At 51.8% G+C, this 17969-nt stretch overlaps 8 protein-coding genes across 8 annotated transcripts; 4 read left to right on the forward strand and 4 right to left on the reverse strand.

The window, feature by feature from the left end:
• Positions 1-199: 199 nt before the first annotated feature.
• Positions 200-1165, forward strand: AFUA_2G00963 (uncharacterized protein; the record flags this gene model as incomplete). Its single annotated transcript, XM_001481592.1, has 1 exon — positions 200-1165. One exon carries the CDS (start codon positions 200-202, stop codon positions 1163-1165), a length of 966 nt encoding a protein of 321 aa, XP_001481642.1.
• Positions 1166-1589: 424 nt separating this feature from the next.
• On the forward strand, positions 1590-2180 carry AFUA_2G00967 (cupin domain-containing protein; the record flags this gene model as incomplete). Its single annotated transcript, XM_001481593.1, has 1 exon — positions 1590-2180. One exon carries the CDS (start codon positions 1590-1592, stop codon positions 2178-2180), a length of 591 nt encoding a protein of 196 aa, XP_001481643.1.
• Positions 2181-2222: 42 nt separating this feature from the next.
• Positions 2223-3591, reverse strand: AFUA_2G00970 (zinc-dependent alcohol dehydrogenase family protein; the record flags this gene model as incomplete). The annotated part of the gene is made up of 3 exons (XM_744140.2): positions 3252-3591; positions 2749-3198; positions 2223-2695 (listed from the first exon to the last, which is right to left on the reverse strand). The coding sequence occupies exons 1-3, from the start codon at positions 3394-3396 to the stop codon at positions 2223-2225; spliced, it is 1068 nt and encodes a 355-aa protein (XP_749233.1). The 5' UTR covers positions 3397-3591.
• Positions 3592-3867: 276 nt separating this feature from the next.
• On the reverse strand, positions 3868-5533 carry AFUA_2G00980 (DUF4291 domain-containing protein). The gene is made up of 2 exons (XM_077804030.1): positions 5357-5533; positions 3868-5304 (listed from the first exon to the last, which is right to left on the reverse strand). The coding sequence occupies exon 2, from the start codon at positions 5283-5285 to the stop codon at positions 4686-4688; it is 600 nt and encodes a 199-aa protein (XP_077659897.1). The 5' UTR covers positions 5286-5304; positions 5357-5533; the 3' UTR covers positions 3868-4685.
• A 1106-nt stretch (positions 5534-6639) lies between these two features.
• Positions 6640-7999, forward strand: AFUA_2G00990 (glycerophosphodiester phosphodiesterase; the record flags this gene model as incomplete). Its single annotated transcript, XM_744142.2, has 2 exons — positions 6640-7337; positions 7442-7999. Exons 1-2 carry the CDS (start codon positions 6963-6965, stop codon positions 7997-7999), a joined length of 933 nt encoding a protein of 310 aa, XP_749235.1. The 5' UTR covers positions 6640-6962.
• Positions 8000-8332: 333 nt separating this feature from the next.
• On the reverse strand, positions 8333-11147 carry AFUA_2G01000 (LIM domain-containing protein; the record flags this gene model as incomplete). Its single annotated transcript, XM_744143.2, has 3 exons — positions 10760-11147; positions 10567-10701; positions 8333-10494 (listed from the first exon to the last, which is right to left on the reverse strand). The coding sequence occupies exons 1-3, from the start codon at positions 10866-10868 to the stop codon at positions 8333-8335; spliced, it is 2406 nt and encodes an 801-aa protein (XP_749236.1). The 5' UTR covers positions 10869-11147.
• A 657-nt stretch (positions 11148-11804) lies between these two features.
• AFUA_2G01010 (inositol-3-phosphate synthase INO1) lies at positions 11805-17965 on the forward strand. The gene is made up of 5 exons (XM_744144.2): positions 11805-14123; positions 14256-15069; positions 15120-15882; positions 15932-16169; positions 17953-17965. The coding sequence occupies exons 2-4, from the start codon at positions 14363-14365 to the stop codon at positions 16064-16066; spliced, it is 1605 nt and encodes a 534-aa protein (XP_749237.1). The 5' UTR covers positions 11805-14123; positions 14256-14362; the 3' UTR covers positions 16067-16169; positions 17953-17965.
• On the reverse strand, positions 16321-17373 carry AFUA_2G01030 (putative 1-aminocyclopropane-1-carboxylate deaminase; the record flags this gene model as incomplete). Its single annotated transcript, XM_744146.1, has 1 exon — positions 16321-17373. One exon carries the CDS (start codon positions 17371-17373, stop codon positions 16321-16323), a length of 1053 nt encoding a protein of 350 aa, XP_749239.1.
• Positions 17966-17969: the final 4 nt, after the last annotated feature.

Raw genomic sequence — 17969 nt, forward strand, 5'->3', positions numbered from 1 at the left:
ACCAGACTGCCGCTGCGATCTCATTAAGCGAAACTTCGGCAAACGTCCGTTCAAATGCGGGTTCTTGAACTGTTCTTTCCAGCAGCATGGCTTCGAATCCAAGGAACAACGAGCTAAACATGAAAAAGAGCATACTCGCCCTTGGAAATGCAGCGTCTCTGGGTGCGAGTATGAGAATATAGGATTTCTATCCCGCACCATGAGTGACCAACACATGGAAAAGGCTCATAAGGAGAAAACACCACCAAGGGATCTCTCCGAGGGTGCAATCGAACAGGATGAAATGCAGGCACTGTTGCTCGATTTGGTCAGAGTGGATGAAGTGGAGATGGTCGAGCGCCTCCTGCCGCGCGTTGACGATCTCTATCGATTTTCGTCTCTCATAGGTAAGACGGTAGGCGAACTGGGTTCCTTGCCAATGGCGCAGATGATCACGCGGGTCTGCAAGGAGGGGGCGAAGCACAGGGCTGTGGATCAATTCTATCACGGAGCTATAAAGGCCGGTAACGTCGAGTTTATTGATTGGCTTATCAGTTCAAATCAGATACCGGAATATAGAGATGAGGCGGCATCTATTACTGCTGCCTTCGTGAAGAGCGATTCTGAGGACCTGTGGAGACTCTGCGAGCAGTTCATGGCAGCTCTCTCGCGCGCTGACGATATAGACCGAAGGATGTCTGATGTCTGTTTTGAGGAGCCGGCCATAAATGCCACCTGCAGGATCGCGAAAAGAGAAAACATGTTAATTTCCCTGTGGGAATCCGTTGGAGCAATTAAGAAGCCCAAGGCTGCTAAGCTTTCATATGCCTTAGGAGTTGTTGCAAGAACGACTTGCTCAATTCCACTCGGGAGGGCTCTTCTCCAACACGGAGCTAATATCAATGGACAGAAGGGTAAATTAGCGGTTTCGCCCCTTCATTTTGCGGCGCGGAAGTCGTCGGTTGAAAATGCAGAGTTCATGAGATTCCTCCTCTTTGCCGGCGCCGATCCGGAACGGGTTTCGCGCTCGCGAAGACCTTCCGATGAGATAGGCGCCAAGGAGATTGTCCGGTGGCTTGGGATGACATGGAATGAACTCGTCGAGCAGACGAGAGATTGTAGAAGGAGCACCCCCACTACCCCTCCAGATCCTTCAGTAAAGCCAGGGCCTTGGCGACCTGCCTAGATATTCAGCTGAGTGACAGGCAGTGTTTTGACGCTATTCCGCTGGTACTGGGAAATGCTCGCTCATCAACTATATGTTGAGAATGAATAGTATCGAATATGCTCATAGAAAGCTACCAAAATTGCCCGATAACATATCATCGTAGGATGATTGATTGGCAATACACTGCAGTAGGTGTGATCAAAAGGCTACCTAGGCTGCTCTCGACTGAGACAAACTTAATGACCCCCGGCTAGGTCATCCTTGCAGAAATCCTGCAGCCCAACCAGACCGCTACAGATCTGCAAGGTGTGAAGACCTTGCTGATCCGAGTCGTTCGTATAAAGATGCGGAGGTACCCCTTCCAGTATCTCTTCTCCTACCATCCATTCCTCCAGTTCCATCTTCTCATCCGTGGAAACTCTTTTCACCGTCTCCAAACATTATGTCTACCAACCCAGGCCAAATCTCCCCCCTTGCGGGAATAACCCGCTACATCACCACCCACAACCCCTCGGGCCAAGCCATCATCCACTCGGAACAGCCCGTCATCTGGGGCTCCTACGAGGGCGGCGCGCTAGGCATGGGGGTCGCCTACACGACCTCCGAATTCCCCGCCAACCTAAACAACGAGGTGGACATCAAGACCCACGAGAAACTCATGGAGAAGAACACCTTGGGCCTGGTGAACCCTGGCGGGACGGTGTGTCGGTTTGTCGATTTTAAGCCCGGTGGAGAGCCGTTCATGCATCGCACGCAGAGCCTGGACTACGGGATTGTGCTGCAGGGAGAGATTGAGATGATTCTGGATTCGGGGGAGAAGAGGACGTTGAAGGCGGGGGATATTGCTGTGCAGCGGGGAACGAAGCATGCATGGAGGAATCCGGGCGAGGTGGAGTGGTCGCGGATGGTCTTTATCTTGCAGGACATTCAGCCGATAGTGATTGGGGGGTTGTGCTGGAGGAGGATGTCAGTGGGTCGGACGAGATCAAGCCTAGCCAGGGTGATTGACCGGTGTGTCATGTCTTTTTTCTAGGTAGTGATTGAGATATAGTACATGATATACGATGAATGGCCATTAGTCCTTCACCTTAATCACGACCTTGCCGAAATGAGCTCCGCTTGCCAGGAACTTGAACGCCTCTTTGGACTCTTCGAAGGGGAATATCCGGTTGACAACGGGGTGAATCTGGTGCTTCTCGTAGAACTGCACCATCTCCTCGAAGCGGTCCTTGGGACCGTTGATGATTCCCTTGATCGTCAGGTTCTTGCGCAGTGTGAGCACATTCATGTTGAGAGTGTCGTTCGGATTCTGCTGCTTCCCGGATGTGTAGCCGATGCAATCGATCAATCCACCAAAGGCGACGCAGTCAAAGGTCTTGCTCAGGGTCTCCGAGCCGCCGGTTTCGAGGATGATGTCTGCGCCGTGGTTGTTCGTCACCCGCATCACTTCCTCGTTCCAGTTGGGGTTCGTGCGGTAGTTGATGGTATAGTCGGCTCCGAGCTTCTTCGCTTGCTCCAGCTTCTCGTCGGATGAAGACGTGATGATAACTGACATTGTCAATCGTATGCCAAAAAAAAATTGCGTTAGCATTACGACAAACCTTTCGCGCCGGATGCCTTGGCAATCTGCAAACCCGCAATCGAGACCCCGCCCGTCCCCAGCAACAGGACATATTGACCCTCTCCTCCATTCTGACCCATCGGCCGCATGCCATTGATAGACATCCACGCCGTCACACTCGCAATGGGAAGTGTACTAGCCTCCTCGTGCGTCATATAACTGGGAGCCCGAACCAGAGCGTACTCGGGGAACACACGATGTGTCGCCAACACACCATCCAGTGGCAAGCCCAGACCGCGTGCTAATTCTTTTTCGGTCACTTGTCCAGTCTGGTGATCCGGGAGGAAGGTCGACAGGACGCGATCGCCGGCTTTCCAGGCAGTTACGCCCTCGCCTACCTGAATGACCACGCCGCTCATGTCGCTGCAGGGGACGACGATGGTTTCGACACCCTGGGTTGCTTTGTGGTGGGTGTACTCGCCCATTACGACTAAGACCAGAATCAATTTTCAAGGCTCCAGACGTTGAATCGAGGCTACTCACCTTCGGTATCGCGATAATTTAGAGAAACAGCATGGATCTCCACGAGGACTTCCCCTTGTCCGGGTGCGGGCATGGGAGCCTCGGCCTGCTGCAGGCTGTCAAGGCCTTTCAGGTTGCTCTTCCATTGCTTGACAGATGGTGCCATTTTTGGTGTAAAGCTCGATCTTTGATTTCCTTGGAAAAGCCCCAGAACCTCAAAATCTTTCGAGGTTCAGTTGACGGTGAGAAAGAATATGCTGGAAAAGTGCGTCATTGTGGAGTCGCCCCGCAGTTGGAGTCTTGGAGTCTTGGAGATATCCGACAGTTTTTTCCATTCTCTGCAGTAAACTTTGTCCCATTGCCGTTGACACGTTGATATCGATGTTGTATGTGGCTCAGAAAGATAGATCGAGGACGTACTGCTCTGATATATTGAGTCAAAGATGTTAGTATGGCCACCTTTCAAGCATATTTCAGTAGATCTTAGAAATTTATTTAGGTGGAATAGCATCCTACGCCTCTAAGGCCATCCTAAGCTCTAGAGTTATGTATTCAAGGAATTTGCCTAAAAGATATTCTTCGTCTAATCTCATAGTCTAAGCTCTATATTAGGTTTCTTGTTACTCAAGCTTATATACTCTTTATAAGTTTCATAAGTATTCATCAACCTTTTAGCTTGATGATGCGAGTGGTACTAAACCTGTCTCTACTGTTCTTTCATTGCATATAGCTGTTTCATTTCGTACCACTCTAGGGGTGTAATAATGGTCCTTTAAGATACGTCCAGCTTCCTACACTAGAAACATGGTTTCTCCTTTCATCGCCGTTCTCTCTCATTGGAGAGTACTGGGTATGTCGCGTTCACTCCATACGATGGGGCATCAATGCAATACATCTGAGTTGTATTCGCTCACCCAGACGCCCAAGAAAAGAGACTTGGTCCTCGTTTCAGAAAAAAGCACAATGTACTCCGCTGGAAGAGGATTAAGGAATTGGCCGGCATCAGACCTTTCGGTGGCCTTGCGAACCAAGCCTCCCCTAGTTCAGGAGTAAGTCGGGGAGTTTATCCAGGCTTGAGCATAAAAGGCGAAGTATTTCTTTGGTATTCTTTGGTAGACTGTGCCGTGGGAAACGCTCTCTTCTACTCGTCCACGAAAAGAGCATATATACTCTCTCCGGGAATAGCGTGGTCGAATAAGCACATGCATCTGGCGTCTGCCTTTTGACAGAATGGCGCATAGGTGTTAGGAGGTGGCTGGAATGAGTTTCGCTCCGTTATTCTCAAGCGCCTGGCGAACGCACAGCTCTCGATGGGATGGCTCAGGTCGATGCTTCATTTTCGTTCCCTGAATTAACCAAGATAAACAGGCGATGAATGTGTATGGCCATTCAGACAAAGCGCCACCCAACTGATATAAATCCATTGTACTAGGGTGCCGCTCATCAACTAGCTCATCAAGTAGCCTCGAGAATGCCTTTCAACTCCTCGGACAATGGATATACCTCTTCTGCAGGCACCAACCTCGTCGCATCCTCCATCCTGTCCTCGGCCAGGCATTTCTCGATCTGCCTCATAACCTCCGTCACATCCGTAATCCCAACAATCCAGTCATCCACGTACTTGTCCACTGCGTCTGCACTCAGTCCAATCTGAATAGACCGGTAATCCAACGGCGTAAACTGCAAGTCCCTCTCTGGATCCCACTGCACCCGCACTGGACTATTCTGGAGCCGCTTCTGCCACTTCGCCTTCTCCTCCACGTCGTGCCCGGGGTAATGTGACAGACAGGAATGCTGTAACGCCCACTCAAAGCCTTCCCGCGTGATATCGATGGCTAGAACGCGTTCCTGTTTGGGTTTCCTGGCCCAGCCGGATCGGTACGCCATCCACAGAAAGGAGGGTTTGATCCAGGTCATGCGTGTGCGAGAGAACGGAGGGACAAATTTCTGGGCATCCACTGCGGCGTCTGCAATGGAGGGGCTGTATGCCTGGTAGACGGTGATGGTAGTGGAGGTATATTTGGCGCGGATTTGTCGGTAGGGATGCCTGGCCATGTTGGAGGAGGGTCTATGTCTATACAGTGTGAGATTAGAGTCGGAATCGAGAGAAAGATCCGTGGACATACTCGACAGACTAGTATTGATTATATGGTCGACTTGAGGCGTAGTTACGAGCATGAGTCAGTTCAAAGGTGGCGCAGTCGTATTTAGTTGATCGTCAGTTGAACTTGGAACTTGGCAAGCTTGATGCAATTCAGCACTTAAGCTTAGCTTAACCATGAAAATTAAAGTCATGCCTCCTGGTGCAGCAGCCATAGAAGCATGGGTTCATGATGTCAAAGTTAATATAGAGAGTATCTTTCATATCCCATACTTGCAGTTCTTATAACAGGGTTACTAAGGCCCACCCATACATTCCTCAATTATTGATCTAATTAGTTGAAGACCTTTGAGATAGGAAATAATTATAATTACCTTATGAACATGGTATCTCATCAGCATTCATAGAGGGAAATACAAATGGCAACTCAAATTTTCATTCCTCTCAGAAACTAATACCGATTCCAGTCTTAAAGCCATGACTATCCCATTAGAATATAAGCACTCCCTCCTTCGTCGTAGTCTTAATGTACTTAGCCTCTAAGAGCCCAGTTGAATTCCGAGTAATGATATTTCTTTGTATTCGGTCAGTGGCTCCATGAATCAAGCGAAGGTGGCAGGGTGCCATGTTGGTAAACATGTATTGCTACCAGATAGCAAGGCTGGATCCTTACTATCTAAGTGCTCATGATACGGTGATTGGAGCCTTGCTTGTCTTTACTTTGGTCTGATATTTTAGTTGGATGGAGCAGGGATCAGTGAAAATCCCCGTATAGGGACCCCGAACAGGTAAGCTGATAGAAATACAACATGCCTTTTGAAGCTTAGGAGCAGAGCACATACATGGACCCAGTGGCCTCGTTTGCGGTTATCCCGCTTCTTCCGCCAAATCCGCGAGCTTAGTATGGTCAACACGATATTTCTCTCTATATCGCGGACTTGTCCTAAATGTATGTTAGCGATATGCCTTCAGCAACCCGCGAAGTATATGATCATCGGCGCAGTATGCACCACATGATGGGGATAAGTCAAGCGCAAGAGCTTGTCTGTCCAGCTGGTTATCTATTCCGTAGTTGGATGAACGACAATCTAAGAAGCTCTGACCGTAGCACTGGTGAATTGCAACCCGATAGTGTGCTGGCGATACATCTCTGCGAACAATAGCAGAAGAAGCAAAGGCAGTCCTGTATATACTTCTGCGTTTAGCGCACCAGATGTGAGCTGCAAGGCTGGAGAAATAAATCCCTCTTCACCATATACGGTGTACTGGGTATGTATATTCTCGAATCGACCGGACCCACTCAGTTAGCAGCTCATCCAAAAGTCCAAGCTTCGCTCATCGTCCCACTTTGAGCATTTCTATTGCTTCCATCTGAGAGACAGACACGCGTCATCCCCGCTGACGTGAGAAACATCCCCCTCATCAAGCACAAGACTATCTATCTATAGGTAGGTGATCATCTTCAGGCGTCCACAGATGGACATGCACGTCTCCACCCCCTCAGCCCTGACCCCTTATGCTCCGGCCCACATGCACGTCATAGTAGAGGTATAAACAGCTATAAACAACTGTGAATCTCGAATCTCTCCTTTCAATAGTACTCTCCACACCCAAACCTCACACAGCCAAACATGAACCCATCAAAATCCAAACCCCAGACTATCGCCCACCGCGGCAGAATCAAACACCCCACCGCAACCAACCCCCGCTCCTGCCAGTACCCCGAAAACACCCTCGAGAGCTTCCGTGCCGCCGCCGCCGCCGGCTGCGACGCCATCGAGACGGACCTCCGTGTCTCCCGCGACGGGGTCATCGTGCTCTGCCACGACCGCTCGCTCGAGCGGGTCTACGGCGTGAAGCGGCTCGTGGACGAATGTACCTGGGCCGAGTTGCAGTCTCTCAAAACCACCCAGGCGCCGCACGTGCGGATGCCGCGGCTAGTAGATTTCCTGGCGGTACTTTGTGAGCCTGGGTGGGAGGAGATGTGGGCGGTGTTGGATATTAAGGTATGTACCACCTCTCTAGTCTACTCTACTCTGCTCTTATTCTATTCTACCCTTTGGGGGCAAGGGAAAACGCTATAGCTATAGATGATATTAACGGAAATAAGCTGGGTAATCTCCCCGAACGGATCATCCCGCTTCTTGCGGAGGCGCTGGAGTCCGTCCCGTCGGCTACGCCGTGGTCGAAACGGCTCGTCCTCGGGTGCTGGTCTGCCGCGTTCTTCCCGCTTTGTGAGAGCTACCTGCCTGGGTTTGAAACCGCGTTGATCGGCTTCGATCTGTGGTATGCGGCGCGCGTGCTGCGGGGGAGCCCGGCCGCGGTGAATGTTAATCAGAAGGTGTTGATGGGGATGGGGAGGGGGTTTCTGGAGGAAGCGCGGGCCGCGGGTCGGCGGGTGTTTGTGTGGACGGTGAACGAGCCGAGTTTGATGCGATGGTCTATTGAGCAGGGGGTGGATGGGATTATCACGGATGATCCGGGACGGTGTCGGAGTATGGTCCTGGACGCGGTGAAAGGGGCGAGTCCGGGGACTCGACACGACGAGCGAGTCACTGTCTCGCAGAGGGCTCAGGCGTGGGCTGTGTCCCTTCTGGTGGTCATGTTTGGGTGGCTCTTTCGACGAAAGTTTCTGTATCCGCTGGAGAAGCGAGATAAGAGCGAGTAGAATAGATGTCACATTAATCATTAACGTCCTATTTACATGGCCGACCGAATTCCAAATATAATACACCCGAGTATGCACAAGCAGGAGCAGGACTTCTGAAGCGACAGTGGGAATATATAGCGTATGAACAAGAAATGTTGAATCGAAATGAGAAACCAGGGTATAGAACGGTCCAGACCGGATCAAGATCGAGTGAAATAAATCCAAAATATGTAGACCCGCGAAAATGGCGCGAAATATTCGAATCAACGCTGCCACCAGTTCATCAGGACCGCTGAACACAATGACAGAAAAAAATAAAAGAAAGAAAAAAAAAATAAAAATAAAAAAATATCATGTCATCATTAACCGGGTCGTCCGCCTCTCCGGGAATCGTCGGGCGCCAGCTGGGGGAGGCCCGCGTGGTATATCCAACATTCCGGAAGGACGACGAGAGCCAGGACCAGGACCCGGGCCAAAGCCAGGCCCGCCAGGCCCAGGGCCAGGGCCGGGGCGACGGGGATACCCAGGAGGCATCGGGGGGTAGTTCGGGGGACGAGCGGCCAAAGGCGACGATGGCAAGGTCGGCCGGCGCATTCGATTGGGCGACATGGATGCAGCGGCCCGGCGAGCGTCGCGTTCGCAATATACCTGACCATTCCATTCGTAGTACTCGCCCTTTACGGGAATCCCACAGGTTCGACAGGTCAAACAGTCGGGGTGGAACTTCTTGTGATCCGCCGGCCCCGGGCCGCTTCTCTCGTTCGTTTCGAGATACTGGCCTTCGATACCCTTGTTGCATGCACTGCAAAGGGATCCGTTCAGTTCGTGATAGTGCTGTGCACAGTATGGGCGGTCATTCAGCACATAGAAATCGGCCGTCTCGAATGGCGATCGGCAATGGCAGCAGACGAAGCATTCGCGGTGGTATCGCCCAGTCAGGCGGCCATCCTTGGACGAGACAGATTTCCCCAAAATCGCCTCACCGCATCCCCGACAACGTCCTTTGGGACGAGGTGGCGGACGAACAGGAGGCTCTGTCGCCGATCGAGTGATTGTGGGCCGTTCCGGGGGCTCGGTTTGAGGATCGTGAGATTCTTGACGTACGAGAGGGACGCGAGGCTCGCTCGGCTCGCTCGGCTGTGGAGGAGTGGTGGTTGCCTTGTCTACTACCAAGGACAGACTACCTTTATTGATAGCCGGGTCCGTCGGGGAGTCGGGACTGAGAAATGAAGCAGGGATTCGCGGGGGTTCAAGATCAGCGGGACTTTCCGTCTGCTCGGTTTCTGGCAGCACTGGCTGCTGATTGCCATTGGCCGGCTGCTCTTTGACGACTCCTAGTCGGCTCGTCTCCGATGGCTTTCTTCTTGACAGACTCGCCTCCGAGGGAAGACTAGAGATTGAGGTTCCGCTCCGTGCTTCAGAGGGCGACGATTCGGAAGAAGAAGAAGTCGAATTCTCCGTCGCATGATGGGGGAAATCAAGGCCTAGAGCACGAGCAAACTTGGAAACTGATGTATTGCTTTCACTGCTCGAATCTGTGCCTTTCCTCGGTACATCCTTTGGCTCAGATTGCGAGGCACTGGGTGGTTCAATGTCTGACACCAAGGGTCGAAAAGCTTTGTATGACACGTTGGCGGAGGACGCAGACGACGATCGGGTTTCATCAGGATCCAGCCAATCAGCGGGTAAGCCAAACGAGCTTTGCGATGGGCTTCGGAAGAAGAGCTCAGCGGAGCCTCGTGTGCTGCTAAGCCGGTCTGAATTCGTATGGGACGAGACCCGCAATGGATCAGGAAATGGTTTCTCAGTGGTTGCTACGCCGAAATCGAACCCGCTGAAGCTGCCGCCCTTTCCGCCATGCTTCTGGCTCTCCGTACCAGCTGATTGCTCGGCTGATGGTGGATGCTCCATCAAAGGTTCTAGATGAATGGCGCCGCCAGATGATGCCTCTTCGGTAAATTGATGTGACTCTTGAGCAATGCTTGCGAATGAGGGTCGTCGACTGGACATGGCAGTCGATCGCTTGGAGCTGTTTTCACCATATCGGGTACTCCCGGCGGACGTTCCGTAGCTACTCCTGCTGTCAATCGAGTCCCCATGTCTATGGGAGATCGTTTGAGCGCCTGCCGCATCATGCTGTTTCGTCAACGGCGGGGGTGAATGTCCTCTCTCGTATCCTGACATGCGCGCACTCTGGGGAGGCAGTGGAGCCTCTCCATCCATCGCATGTCCGAATTGCGGAGAGGGTACTGGCGGTGCAGTTTGGGCTAGCTGCAATCGCGACAGCGAAGCATTCCGTTTCTTGGACATCGATCGTGGCAAGGGGAACGCTGGCAAATCGCCAACTGGCTTGATCACATCAGGCGAATCGGGTTCATCCAGAAGGGGGGAGATGCGACTCCCTTGCTGCAAATGGGGCGTCCGTTGTCCTGTTGATACTGAGAGCGGAGAGGGGGTCAGAGAGTCCTTTTCACTCTTCGACAGATCTTCGTTGGGGTGCAAGTACGGTCGATCTAGTAGATCCAATCACATTAGTCCGCGTCCATCGATAGGAAAGGACGAGCTCGATGCGCATCACAACATACTCGCTAATGATGGATCGATGCGAGGTGGTGGCCCTGGTCGTCCCAGCCTGGGTCCAGACGGGTTCCTCAAATGTGTTGAGGCAGTCGCGGAGTCGGGTTTTGGGGGAGGTGATGGAGGCGGCGGAGATGGAGATGCTTGAGCAGAGTCAGTAAGGCAGATATATGATTGATTTATTCTCAGTCGAGCAACTACCTGGCACACGTTTGCAGACGTGATCTCCCATCTCCGAGATCTCGACACTCATCCCGCAATTGGAGCATTTGATGGTGGGCAACAGCGCCCCGTCCATCAATCCCGCCATGTCGACCGACAAGAGGTCTACAGGAATATAACGAATCACTGATATTGCTCGCTCATTGAATTGATAAACAAGCACCAAGTTGAAAGAATCCGTCAGATTAAGCAGTAGTCGTCATCTGTCCGTTTGCTTGGGTCTACCACTGGTTACCATCCACGTAAGGATCCCTGCTCGTTCTGCATCGAAAACTGAATCCTGCAGTTAAGGTGGGCAAGCCAGTCGAGGAATAGCGCAATAATCAATGTTCGAGATGCATAGAAGTAGGTAGACTATATGCCAATTGTAAGGAGTGGAGGAAGAGGAAAATGGATGATAATAATAGTCCAGTTGCTGTTTGGAACGGGTTTCTGTCCAGTGGGACCAACCGCGACTGATGGCCCTCGTGTGACGATCCAGAACTTTAGTGCTTTCTTTTTCGACGGGGCGGCCCCAATCAGGAGTTAGTTCAGGATGACACGCGTTCTTGAATCGGTGTTAGTCTTATTCTGCTCTATTTTTCTCGCGGCAGAAGAAGGCTGTTGGCGGATCAAAAGTGAATATCGAACCTACGAGAGATTTGGCTTGTCTCTGGCGTCGAGGTCTGATTGGGTCATGATGTTCTTTTGTTGACGCCCCTTTTCCCATGAACCACACACAAATATTGGCCTTTGTTTGAATGCTTCTGACCTTCTATGATGATTCTTTCAGAGAGACTTGGGTTTTGGATTAGTCTGGTCCTCAGGATATCTGGATACCTGATAATTGAGACCACCAGCAGTTACTGGGGACACTCATGATCGCCTCTTGCCTCTTAGAAGGGTCGATGGTACTCCGTACAGACAACCCCTGAACCAAGAACCACCAAAACTGCCGATCGTTCATCAGGGGCAACTGGTCGTTACTATTAAGCCATTGGCTGTCAATACATCAGCCCTGTTCCCCCTCGGATCAAAACTCGGAGGTTGTATCCATAATCCAACCCTGATGGTGCACGAGCCTCTCCCTTAGCTTGTGTTTTCTTGCCGCCAGTGTTGATATGATCATAGTGCTCTCTGATGCGAAATCCTTCGTCTGCGAACTCAAGATTACTTGCAGGTCTCTATAGGGTTGTTCGGACATCCTTCGTTTGTGTCCAGGTCATGGCTTACTTTGCTGCAAGATTGTGGACCCAAATATTGCCTTGAGGCAAGGGGCGCAAACTTAACTGGCCATAGTGACTGCACTGAGCCGTCACGGCTCAGGACATCGAATGAGGAGTCGATCCGCGGGGACATCAAAGGAGACTTGCAAGTCGGTTGATGATGACTACGGATTCAATCATAACATCGGACTCGGGCTTCTGGAAGGCCAGACTGAGCATTTCCTAAGAGATCAAGTGATCTCGTGTATTGTTTTCTATGTTGTTGGATACTCCGGACGATTGAATTCAAAACACGGGGCGTACCATGGTTGCAAGAAGATCACTTGCTGACCTCGTGAGCTCAACTATGGAGCAAACCGTTCATGAGTCCCTTCGAATGAAGGAAAGGTCTTCATGACGGTTCCTTGTGCCTGCAAAGTACAAGAATACAATTGTGATGGTGCTTTCCGTCAATGGCCTCACAATGTCTAATGTCCTGGCATCTGATAAACTTGGACGAATGCCAACCCCCATCATGATTTCAAGACTCAGGAGTTGGAAACTGACTTCTCCCTTGGCAGGTTGGCACATCGAAAAATAGCACATACAGATTCTTTTTAATTTTCCATACACGGCATTGCCTGGACCTTGTGGTTATAGGATTACAACCTCAGAGCAGAATAGCTGCGAGCGTCAGATTGTCTACACTGTGGTTTCACATGGTATTTCTTACAAGAATGTTCATGGCTATGGATCCAACGATGTACTAGTCCCCTATTGTATTGATCGCATTACGGGATGTTCAGGCCGCATAAATAATTATGAGTTGAGGATGAGGCCATCGTGTTGGATGCAACCATGGAACGTCCAGCCGAGCTTCCCGCCTACTGCACACCGCAACATTCTAGGGGGCAACAAGTGCTCCATGAGCCCGTACCAGTCCACTGACATTCGTACACAAAGTCAACTGCCTGACAGGTATTTGTTGTCTGTAAGCCTTCAATCCACCCTTTGATCTGTCATTACTTTTAATCAGATTTCAAATGTCCAGTTGTTCAATTTGTGAGACGGCAAGTATGCCCCCAGAGACCAAGCCTAGGCACCTGGGGGCTGGCACTTAGGATCCATTCTCTCCGTAGCTCCGTACCGTCTCCATGCGTACTCTGTAGACCGCCAATTCCAAAGCGGAGCATCACTGCAACAGTACTCCGTACGGAGTAAACTGTTTCCGTCCTGGTTGATATCGACTCGGCCCACTCTGTTCGGAAGCGATGCAAGCGCAGACCACAGGTTGTCCTTGGCTCCTAAATTGGGTCCAATGCGTTGTCTCAGTTGCATTCTCAATCCAGGCACGTTCCATATGCTCAATTGCCTGTTTGACGGTTGTCATGATCGGCTGTCTGGACGGAGTAGTACTACGAAGTATGAAAAGATATGAAACACAACTTGAAGTTGTCATTTACCCAAACAGGTGAAGCACTAGGCGACAGCAAGGATTGAGGTTGACGGAATAATGGCGCCCGACCTGCATGCATTCTTGCAACCTTGGTGTAGCTATCTAGTGCTATCTAGCGAGCAAACAGCGTGGTGCTCAGCATGCAGGCTGCAGCATTCGGAGCTTCACCAACTGTCAATAGCAATCAATGTTCCGACGGAGATCTCGAAGATTCTACGAAGCAAAGTGTTGCTTCAATCCGTAGAAAGCCAATTGTAGGCCAATGGAAGGCCAATGGACTGCATTGAAGGAGGGGTACCCGGAGGGGCAGAAACGCTAGGAATTGTGCCTCTACTGATAGTCACACCACAACTGACAAGTCACTACTCCTGATTCCCTGTTTCCGCTATCTCTAACAAGGCACTATTGATATCTCGGGCCTAATTGGGGGTTAGGATAGAACCTTGGGGAATACTCATTGAGATGGAGAAAGTGGGCTGCGGAGCAATGCGGGAGACACGGTGACTAAGGAGTATCGTGGTCCGCTTTAAATATCCCACTGTTTTCCCTCATCCCCCCTTGGTCTTTCCTCTTCTCTCAGCACATCGTACATCAGCTTCTCATTTCCAGTCCAAGCATTTTCCTGATTCTAAGCTTTCTGATCACACTCTCCGAGGCGTGATCGCTTGTAAACCGTCAAAATTTTCGGCACACTTCTGAACTCGTAAGTACTGCGTCATGTCCGGAATCATTCCCCGTCTGCAGGCCAGGAAGCTCAATTGACTTTTACTTCCTTCCTCGACTTGCGGGATGAATAACATCACAATTGATCTGAGCTGACATACTGTGTTTGTAGGCGTCACCACCCGTTCAACGGCAGGCGCTCATCCTCTCGTGGTGGGGCACCGGATTTTTCACTCTACATCCAATAAGTCACTCGACCTTTCAGCAATTTCCGACGCAATGGCTCCCCATGCTACCTCGGATGCTGTTGCCAATGGCGCCGTGAACGGGTCGGCTCGTACCACCACCGCTCCTCTTTTCACCGTCAACTCGCCCAATGTTGAGTACACTGACAACGAGATTAAGAGTCGGTATGCTTACCATACCACTGACATTACTCGCACCGCTGAGGGTAAGATGGTTGCCACTCCCAAGGTGACCAACTACCAGTTCAAGGTCGACCGCAAGGTTGGCAAGGTTGGTATGATGCTGGTCGGCTGGGGTGGAAACAACGGGTCCACGGTGACTGCTGGTATCCTTGCTAATCGCCGGCGCCTCGTCTGGGAGACCCGCGAAGGCGAGCGCGCTGCCAACTACTATGGTTCCCTTGTCATGAGCTCGACCGTCAAGCTAGGTACTGATTCCAAGACCGGTGAGGAGATCAACATTCCGTTCCATGATATGCTCCCGATGATCCACCCTAATGATCTTGTCATTGGCGGTTGGGACATCAGCAGTATGAACCTTGCCGATGCCATGGATCGGGCGCAAGTTCTTGAGCCAACCCTCAAGCAGCTGGTTCGTAAGGAGATGGCCGAGATGAAGCCCTTGCCCAGTATCTACTACCCCGACTTCATTGCTGCCAATCAGGAAGACCGTGCAGACAATGTCATCGAGGGCAACAAGGCTTCCTGGGCTCACGTCGAGCGTATCCAGCAGGACATACGGTAAGTGCATCAAGTGCCTCCTGTCACCGAGATGCTAACATAGTCAATAGTGACTTCAAGGCTCAGAACGGCCTGGACAAGGTCATTGTCATGTGGACTGCCAACACCGAGCGCTACGCTGATATCATCCCCGGCGTCAATGACACTGCAGACAACCTGCTGAACGCTATCAAGGCCGGCCACCAGGAGGTTGCCCCCTCGACCGTTTTTGCGGTGGCCTGTATCTTGGAGAACGTTCCTTTCATCAACGGATCGCCCCAGAACACTTTCGTCCCCGGTGCCATCCAGCTTGCTGAGAAGCACGGAGCCTTCATTGGTGGTGACGACTTCAAGTCTGGTCAGACCAAGATGAAGTCTGCTCTGGTTGACTTTTTGATCAACGCGGGTATCAAGCTCACCTCGATCGCCAGCTACAACCACCTGGGTAACAATGACGGCAAGAACTTGAGCTCTCAGAAGCAGTTCCGTTCCAAGGAGATCTCCAAGTCCAATGTAGTTGATGACATGGTCGCTGCGAACCACCTCCTCTACAAGGAAGGCGAACACCCCGACCACACTGTTGTGATCAAGTACATGCCTGCTGTCGGTGACAACAAGCGTGCTCTGGATGAGTACTACGCCGAGATCTTCATGGGTGGCCACCAGACCATCAGCTTGTTCAATATCTGCGAGGACTCTCTGCTTGCTTCCCCTCTGATCATCGACCTGGTTGTTATCGCCGAGATGATGACTCGCATCACCTGGAAGTCAGCGGATGACGAGGAGTACAAGGGATTCCACAGTGTTCTCAGTGTCCTCAGCTACATGCTCAAGGTATTTAGCCTCCTATCCTTCCTCGGGCACATAGACTAATGGACTATAGGCTCCTCTGACTCCCCCCGGCACCCCTGTGGTCAATGCTCTCGCCAAGCAGCGCTCTGCTCTGACCAACATCTTCCGGGCCTGTGTTGGTCTCCAGCCTGACTCTGAGATGACTCTGGAGCACAAGCTCTTCTAGAGACACTGGCACGATCTTGCTATCGCTTCTGCGTATTAATACTTATCAATAGCCAACTATAGCCACTCATTGACATGAATGCAATCGTCGTACTTACTGTTTGGTCGTGGCCACTGTAGTTTCTCATTGCGTATCATATCATGTCTTAGACATCGAAGTCTTGCTCTCGCTTTGAACCAGATGTAATGGCAGTTATCCACAGCACATATGTCCCAGATCAATACACCTTGAAGTCCTTAAGATCAGTGCCGATGCTACTTCGCCCGACCAATCTCGCTATACGCATTCAAAGCCGGCTGACCCCCAAGATGGGCGTAAAGCACCGTCTTCCCCGCAAACTCGCCCTTCTTCGCCAAATCGATCAACCCCGCGAAGCTCTTCCCTTCGTACACAGGGTCCGTAATGAACGCATCTTTGCTGGCGGCATACTCCATAGCCTTGATGGTCCCCTCGCCAGGTACCCCGTAAACCCCCTCATGGTAATTCTCATTCAGAACCACATCCTCCTCGGAGATATCCTCGTCCTTCAAACCAATCTTCGCAGCTGTACTCCTCGCAATCCGCATCACTTGCGCCCTCGTCTCCGCCGGCCGCGCGGACGCATCAATCCCGATAACCCGCCTTTTTCTACTACCAGGCTGCACCCGCTCCAGCAACTTAAACCCAGCAATCATGCCCGCAAACGTACTCCCCGTCACCGCACACACCACCACCACATCGAAGAACACCCCCATCTCGCGCTCCTGCATCGCCACCTCAAACGCCCACCGCGCAAACCCCAGCCCGCCGAGCGGATGGTCAGACGCACCCGCCGGGATGTAGTACGCGCGCTCGCCGCGCGCCTCGCACTCGCCCAGCAACTGGCGCAGACTCTCTTTATGCTCGATGCCGAACCCCGCTGGATGCAGCCGCACATCCGCGCCCATCAGCCGCGACAGCTGGATATTGCCTACCTGGTCGTAATGGGCGTCGTTCCAGTCGACCCAGTGCTCCTGCACGAGACGGGCGGTGAGGCCGGCGTGTGCGGCGGCGGCGGCGACCTGACGGGTGTGGTTGGATTGGACGCCGCCGATGGAGAGCAGGGTCGTGGCGTTTTGGGCGAGGGCGTCCGCGAGAAGATACTCGAGTTTGCGGGTTTTGTTGCCGCCGTAGGCGAGGGCGGAGTTGAGGTCCTCGCGCTTGGCGTAGATGGTGGTGTGCAAATCGGCGGAGGTGTTGGGGAGGAGGTGGATGGGGGAGGGGCCGAGGGTGAGGGTGTAGCGGGGGATGGAGGCGAAGGGTTCTGGGAGGGGGATTTCTAGGGTCATTTTGGCGCTTTTGCTTTTGTTTCTTTGTCTGGTGGGTTTGAGGTTGATTTGTATAGGGTGAAGGGCAGCGGTGGCTGTCCCTCTTTTATACTGCAGGCCGGTATCTCAAGTGCCTCATGTCACTGAGACGGCGCTGGGTGGAACTGGTATGCTTATCAGCCTGCATCGTCAGTCGTTCTCCCATGGCTGTGAGCATCGGACGTTGTCCGCTGGGTTAGGAAGATGCCATTGGAGTTCACGGAGGAGTCGTGGAATTCCGATGCGGGGTCGAGGTGATGGCATCGCTGTGGTGGGGAAGTTGCGCGTCTCTGAGACAAAATCTAGTGGATTTCAAGACTGATTGCAGAGGGGTAGTCGTAATGATTAAGGATCAGCAAGGTCCTCGGCCACTGCCGGATACACACTACAGTGAGGACCTTGCGAGCATTAGAAACGTACAAGTAGGTCGCCTGGTACACCATTCTAACTACTGCGGATTGCTCAAACTCATACAGATTCAATTGCAATAAAGAATGGTATATTGATACGCCATAGATCGTCAGCTCGTCTGTATCCGATTTTACACATAGAGAGGAAAAGAAAAAAAAAGAAACCCC

This window comes from Aspergillus fumigatus, chromosome 2, assembly GCF_000002655.1.
Source record: "Aspergillus fumigatus Af293 chromosome 2, whole genome shotgun sequence".
In the NCBI taxonomy this organism is placed as follows: Eukaryota; Fungi; Ascomycota; class Eurotiomycetes; order Eurotiales; family Aspergillaceae; genus Aspergillus; species Aspergillus fumigatus.